The 7,872-nt window shown below is 41.4% G+C and overlaps 1 protein-coding gene across 1 annotated transcript; it reads right to left on the bottom strand.

Annotated features, from left to right (window-relative positions):
• Positions 1-6,652: 6,652 nt before the first annotated feature.
• Positions 6,653-7,567, bottom strand: LOC143305550 (uncharacterized). Its single transcript, XM_076689586.1, has one exon. The coding sequence runs from the start codon at positions 7,565-7,567 to the stop codon at positions 6,653-6,655; it is 915 nt and encodes a 304-aa protein (XP_076545701.1).
• Positions 7,568-7,872: the final 305 nt, after the last annotated feature.

The following is a 7,872-nucleotide window of genomic DNA, read 5'->3' as shown; positions in this document are numbered from 1 at the left end:
TTTTTTTTTGTTTATTGATATTTTGTGTGTTCTTTTTTATATTTTGTTTGCTTATTACTACTTTGTGTATTCTTTTTTGTGTTGTGTTTTTTTATTAGTGTTTTTTTTATTTATACTTTATTATAATATATACTGTGACCCTTCCGGGGGTTCACTCTATACCTTTTCGAGAACGCTCGGTTACAATGAATGATTATTTCGTAGGGCGCCAGCCACGCTTCGTGGCGAAAAGAGAATCGGGGAACTGTAAAAGGGGTCTTACAGGGGATGGGTCTCGTGGCACTTCCGTCCGTACAATCTTCGCGGGGGAGTTCGCGAGGAGGACAATTTAGGGTGGGGAAAATCTTGGGGTCAGGATGGGTCTACAGGAGGTTCTCACGTTACGCGTCGAGGGAGGATTATTGCCGGGAAACTTTAAGGGCAGAACAGAGGGGGTACCGCGGAAACGCCGGTCGCGGGCGGAACGTCCGCGGACGAGAAATTTCCGTTCGGCTCAGTTTACAAAGGTAAATTAAGGGACTCACCGGTCTCGACACTCGCCTGTTGTACACATGCACTCTAGGCACTCTTCAACGCCTTTGCTCAACTTCCTAAATTGCTTCCTGCAAATCTCTTAATCGCTCTACTATAATCGCTTTTCTATCACGCGCGCTAAGTACTCTCAATAATACGTCGGAACGCAAAGTGACGGGTCGTCGCGGTATCGACGACGAGCCCGACGGGAGGAGTTTTGGGGAGGGGATTTACCGATTTTGGGACATCTCCCGGGCCTGGGGATAATCAATAATCGATTTGCCGGGTATCAGGGTCGATGGGGCTGGCGGATCCCTGGTGTTGACGGATGCGGGTTGAGGTCTTTGGGCTTGGCGACAGATGGCTCTAGCTGGCTCTCTTTGGCTGCTGTTCCGAGCTGGGTGGACGTTTCTTTTCGGGTCCATCGTTGCTCGATGAGTATATTGCTCGATGAATATATTGCTCTCTCTTTACTGGCCTGCATTTCTTTTGGTATGTCTCGTTTATTCTTCCGAATTGTCCCCACTGCGGTAATCTTCATCGTTAATAATTTTTCGAAAAGTTCAGTGCTTGTAAAGAAATTATCAACTGTTAGGTTTCTTGAAGAATTTTGAATTGATCTTATTAGTGACAGTACAATTTTCATTCCCAAATTTTGTCGTATTTCGCCTCCAGATTGCTTTCCAATATAAATTTCACCATCTATTGCATAGCCTGTATCAGATTCACATAGCCAAAAGAACTTTATACCATACTTTGCCGGTTTACTCGGCATGTACTGAATAAATCCACATCTTCCACGGAAACCAACTAATTGTTCATCGATTGTAACAAAGATTTCCGGTACCATTATTGTTCGACATTGTTTCAAAAACAAATTCCATATATAAGAAATAGGAGCCAATTTATCTGATTTTAATCTCGTTTATCTCGTGTTCTTTTGTCATCAAATCTCAAAATCTTTTGATATCTTCAAATCTGTTGACAGACATACACGTTCTAAAAATTGGATTTGAATGCTTATCTAAGAAAAGTTCCCTAACTGGTACGTTCCAACTTTTTAGAACACCCGCCATAAGTAACAGCCCAAAAAATGCATCAGTTCAAATTGCGTTTGAAAAGTCCGAGTTCGAGTTTGAGATGCCTGCCGGTTCGGTTACAGGGAATGGCGGTGTGACGGGAAAACTGAGTTTGAACAATCCTTTGAACAATCACTAACGTGTATTTACAAAGTACAACTAATTACACTATGTACAGTTTCGTTCGTTGAACAATACAATAAAGTACAGAGCTTGAGATCGTAGTACAATTCACACGCGTCGCGTAGAATCGAGATTGAGACGAGCTGTATAACAGCCACGTGTTGGCGCAACACGTGGCCACCACGAGATTAAATTAATTTCGTGGATTTTGCGAGATCGTACACTTACGCGTTTGCGTAGGCCGTTGGCAACGAAAGCGCAATTCAAATTAGCGAGATTCAACTGTCGAGTTTGAGGTAATTATAAGAGAAAATTCGATTGTACTGCGCACGTGATAAACGCTGCTAGATACAGAACTATAATGACCGCTTAGCGTTCTTCTTCGCAGCGTGAGCCGTTGGCTTCTTCTCACTGACGTAACGCACGCTGATTGGTCGGTCTGACCGGCATCCAACGTGGCTGCCGGTCGCGCTGCAGAGTGCTGCCGCGGTCCGCGTGGAGACGAGTGAACGTACAATTTTGAACAGCATCTAACTCATCTTTCTCAATAGATTGCCATGTTTTAGTTTTTATAGTGTTACGAAAAGGGAAAGGATAAAGATGTTGGAATAATTAGCTGATAGAAGTTGCAATTAGAAGGTTGTAACCTTATTGCCAATTTCCTTCTCCCGATTTTTAGCACGATGGTTTGGTATTTCGCTGCCACCAGTCTTGAGCGCGTTTAACGCGGTTAAGCGTTCTCTACGCCCAAAACGATTAAAAGATGAAAAGATGAAACGTAATGGAAACGTGATGTTAGGTTTCAAAAAAAATTAGATAATTAGTCTTCCGTTGGGTTCGCAGTACTCTGGGTCCCGTACGGGTCCCTCTTTGAAACTGTAAGTGTGGTAAGCGTGGTTTTTAAAACTAGTGTGAAGGTAACTGTTTGAAAATAAATGTGACACTGTTTAAATAAAGAAAACTGGTTTAATTAGAAATGAATTAGAAGGTATAAAGTAAATAACAGAAAAATACCAGTTTATGTGAAAATTGTACTCATGAATATTAAAAAGGATAAAGATACTTATTATTAGTTAACAAAATGAATTATTCGGAAACACCTTGAGATCACAATTTGCAGCGTGTACGATATTTAACCGAATGCGTGTGCGTGTTCGATTATTTCGCTTCTATAATTGTTATTCAGAATTTAGTCTATTTGAAAAACTTGCGGTTCTGGACCGCGAGGAGGACACCTCGGCCGGAGACACTCTCGTAACCCGAAGGCTGACCAAGGCTCCCCTTTTGAAAGATTGTGACTGAAATACCTTGATTGTAGTGTAACGTCGCGAGTTCTCTCTCTCACTGAGTCCTCGGCGTTGCTTGTGAAATATTAGAACTGTTAGCTAGGTGGAGGTTCTCACTTACCTTTCCCTGGCTAGCAGACTTATTGAGGGTGTGTTGTCCAGATGTTGGAATGGTAGGGTAGATGGTTGAGTGAGGGTCACACACTTACAAAAAACAAGTATGTTTATTCACTAGTTGTACAGTCTTGGCTTTACAATTACCGGAGTCTTGCTCTATCGAAGTTCTGGGCTTCGTAGCAGAGTCGAACGGTACTACGCGTATTACTCGCGGATTTAAATGAGTACTTGAGTCGGATCGAACTGCGCGCGGCGATGCCTACGATTGGATCGTAAGGCTCAAATTGAAGACTAAGACTCGTTATTGAAGACTAAGATCCAGGCTCAGACTCGGACTTAAGTTGAAGACTGAAGTTGAAGACTCAAGTTGAAGACTCGCGAATGTATTTGGTCGCGTTATTTTATAATAGTGTAATGAGGGTACGAGGTTGATTTGCTAACTCTGGTGAGCTACATTCATTTGGGTTGTCAGCATTTTCATAATATGCCGGCCCAAATAAACTGCTCACTCAAAATTGAGAAACAATGAATTTGGATCGTGAAAAGACTTCTTAGAAATGCGTCACAGGTCGTGACAGTAGGTACGATCTGACGTGAGAAATCCTCGTAACCCCGGAAGGCTTATCAGATCGCCGGTTTTGCCAAAAATCGACCGTCGTATTTCGGAAAGTAATCGGATCGACTTACCAAATCGCTGGTTTAATAACACAAGATAATATATTTGCTTCTATAATCGCTCTGATTTCGCTTGATGATTTCTGGAACACCAAAGAACGATGAGATTTTTGCCGATCACGCACTTGTCGCGGCGAAAATTGAATTAACCAAACGAGAACGTCGATGAGAGACAGACAAACGATTAACGAGTTAGGATAATTTATTATACGCGAATGAAGTTAATACGATAAATTACGCGAACAAACGATTTAAAAGAAAAAAGAAAAAGATAGATAATTAGGTAGAAAGCAGGTTTAACGTGCGCGTCACTGAGTTCTTATTTTGAATTCGGAACATTTCACTCGCACGACACTCTGCCTCGCTACGCGGAGGACTTTGCCCCAGAGAAAATATCGCGAAGTTCAGAAATAACTCTGTCTCTCGGACGCACGGGCTCCCGACCTCGTACTTACGATTGATCGATCAAGAGTGACAAATTCCGTTCGCAATCGATGCCTGAAGGGTTCGTCCCACGATCATCGTCCTAGGAGGGGATGGTTTGACGAATCAGGGTACGTTTTCGGCAGCATCGCGTGCCCGGTTATTGGTCGAGATGCTCGAACTAGACGAAAAACCTCTATCCCTTTCTTTAGTGTTCTTTTCTCTTTCCTATTCTTCGCCGGTTTTCGTTCAAAGGTTTCTAACGTACTGCGTAGTATTTTCTATTCGGAAATTTATGTAATTATGAAGCGATAATTATTAATAAATTCTACCAATTAGTCAGAATAAAACATGTAACCATTTAATTGTATTGCCGTCACCCGTTTAGTTTACTTAATGAAGGATCATGATTATTACCTTTTCGTTTTCAACGAAAGTTATTAAATTATGATAATTTAACAGTAGACGATGCGCTTACGGTGACTGCAATGCCGTGACAATCAACACATTTTGTTGAATCTATATGCATTTTCATTGGGTGGATTCGGCATTCGCTTCTTAATGAATTGAAATAATTTTAATCTAACGAACATTCCTTCGAGAACGTTCCTTTGTTCAAATTTGCCGTTAGGTCTCTTCGCCAGGCAATTTCTCGGTATTTTCTATACAATGGTGTTTATTGCCTTAAACGACCCTTGATTTCGAACGGCGTTCGAACGTTCGCGACGTTCGCTTTCACAAGGGTTCTCATTCCTTTCTTTCATTGCCCAAAAACATTAGTATTCGTCCACTCTTTCCTACCATCATTTCGTTCATATAATAATGATCCTTGTTGGACCGGCTGGCGCTTTGTGCGAAAGAGAGAGAAAGAGCGTCCTACGAAAGAAGTTATTACGGTTTTCTTATTTCTACGCAGTTAACCGGTGAAATTCCCGTAATGCAAAGCACTGGCTAACTGCATAGCCCTGGTATTTACGCTCTATCTCTCTCGAGCGAACTCGAGTTTTTGTGCGTTGATATACTATTACTATGGTTGAGCGACGATAGCTTCAAGGAGGGGTACAAATATTATTGACAGCTATTATTATAAAACTATTATAAACTCAAACTCTCCCTTGTACATCCTCACACAGAGGTGACTCTCATAACCCGAAGGCTTGATGAGAGTGCACAGGGTCGAGGAGGAATGAAAAAGGTTGGCGGAAAAGAAAAACATCCCTCTCACGCCCCTTACATGAGAAATTCTCGTAACCCAAAGGGCTTGATAAGGGACGCAAGGCAGATAAATTTTCATTTTCCGCCGGGGCGTAACAAGAGAACATGTACGAGTCGCCTCGGTATTAGTACAGAGAATTATTTCGTCACTAATATTCGAAATTATAAAAGATTTCCATGCATCCAAAGGGGTGAATATTTGACCTTTTCTTTTTGGCCCTGAAGTAAAACGTATTATATTGTATCGGAGAAACCCCTCTGTGAACGCAGCATAACGAAGATTGTCGCGAAAATACTTCGCTGGTGCGCCGTTACCGATAGCGGCAGCACCTCTCGGGCCCTCTTTGTTAGCGCGGTCTCCTCTTTTCGCAGGAACCGGCACGCTCGACGCCATTACCGGTTTCCTTCTTCTTGGATGATCGCTGAACGCGTGTATGTACTGTGCGTTGCAGCTAAGTTGCCGTCCAATCAAATTCGTTGACCTGCCTCCAGTCATACGTATTATGTTTATTGGCTGAGGCCCTTACATCTACTGTGCACCGATGACAAGATGTCCCATGAGAAGGCCGCAAATCTGATTGGTCAGAATTGAAGGGAGACACCTCACTTCACACGCATTTTCGGTTCTAGCGAGCTATTGGCTAAAGCGATCACGCACATTAGTTCAGACCGTGTGACGAAGAAAGTCGATGAGACGTATCGAGACTGAGTGAGATAGTGCGAGGCGAGCATTGGCGTAGACATACAGTGGATCCGAAAAGTAGTGGCATATGCTTTAAACCAGAATAAGTTTTTTGAAATTGAACTAAACCACTTGAGTTTTTTTTTAAAAGTACGAAATGATATATTTTCATCACTTTGAAAAAACTGCAGTGGATCAGAATTGCATACAAAACAGTAAAAGTTCTTTTTTACAATCTTTTTATCTGTGCCCTTACGAAAATTCAAAAAATGCCTTTCATAAATTTCGATAAAATTTTCGGCATAGCTGGCATAAGTTTATTAAAGGTGTTTTATAAATTTTCATTACCAGCACAGATAAAAATGTTGTATACAGTATGTTATCGTTGTAGTCATGGTCCAAGTGAATAGATGATTCTTTGCGTACTCCAAAAGCTAATTGAACTGTCCTGTTGAAAATAATTTCCATTTTTACTAAAATAAGTTTTATAAGTACAAAATTTCCAAAATCATATGTAAATTATATGTTTTTTTACCCTTTTAATCCTCTGATGTACTGTCGTCGGAATCGGTTTCTAAACCTTCAGGGTGTAAATCTATAACTTCTATTACTTCTTCCACCAATCCATCTTTTTGCCAATATTCCGCTTCAATTTTTTCTGTGTGTTTGCAGAAGTTGTGCCAGTCGGCTGAGGTAACTTCATTGACAGCCTCCTCGGCGTACATTCGCAACTCATTGCTCGATAACAGGGATGTATTCCTTTCTCGTATTTTTCTTTTCACTTTTGACCAAGCTAGTTCCATTGGATTCAGTTCGCACATGTACGGCGGCAATCGTAATACGCTGTGCCCGTGTGATTTTAATGTTTCGTCGACTTTGAACATTTTTTCTGGGTTTTTATTCTTTTTGATCAATTCTAATAATTGGTGTTTCCTCATTTCCGGCGTATGCGGAATATTATTTGTCACTAGCCACAGAATCATTTCTTGTTTCTTGGAATACGTGGAGGGTGGTTTATTTATCTGGACTGAATGGTATGGAGCGTTGTCCATGACTACCACGGATTTTGTAGGAAGATTTGGTATCAATTTCTCGTTGATCCATTTTTCGAAATTCGACGCGTTCATTTCCCCGTGATAATCGCCGGTTGTTGTGCGGGGTTTAAAGATTAATTCCGTTCCCTTTATAAATCCATCTTTTCCTCCGGCATGAACAATAATTAGTCGGTGCGATGAGCTGGTGCTTCTTGTAATGCCCAATATTTCTTCGCTTTGCCAGCATTTGCTGAAGCATAACGTGTTGTCCACCCATGTTTCGTCGATATACACTATATTTCTATTTTGTTGTCTGTAATATTCTATATCTGACAAATATCTAGCTCGCCAGGTTACGATGCTGGGTTTTTCTATCAGCACTTTTCTAATGTTATTGGTCTTCCTCCACTTGAAACCCATGCGCTTGAGTAGCCTGTACAGGCAGTCCACTTTCCACGGGAAACAGATCTTTTCTTGGACGGCCGCTAATAACTTGGGAGCCGTTGGTATTATTTTCTTCACACAGTAAAAATCATAAATAATATTTCTTATTGTTGCTTGGTCCTCAGACGAGCAATGAAATTTCTTATCTTCTTTCTTCGGGCGTTTTTTACCGGGTGATGATAATAAATCGTTCTCTTTAGTGATTAATCCTTCCTTCCGAATCCGGCTGATAGTTTTCGTTGATACCCCGGTATATTCCGCGGCACGAAGCGTGGCTTGAT

This window comes from Osmia lignaria, chromosome 8 (assembly GCF_051020975.1).
Source record: "Osmia lignaria lignaria isolate PbOS001 chromosome 8, iyOsmLign1, whole genome shotgun sequence".
In the NCBI taxonomy this organism is placed as follows: Eukaryota; Metazoa; Arthropoda; class Insecta; order Hymenoptera; family Megachilidae; genus Osmia; species Osmia lignaria.
This window is presented reverse-complemented; position numbering and strand designations above follow the sequence as displayed.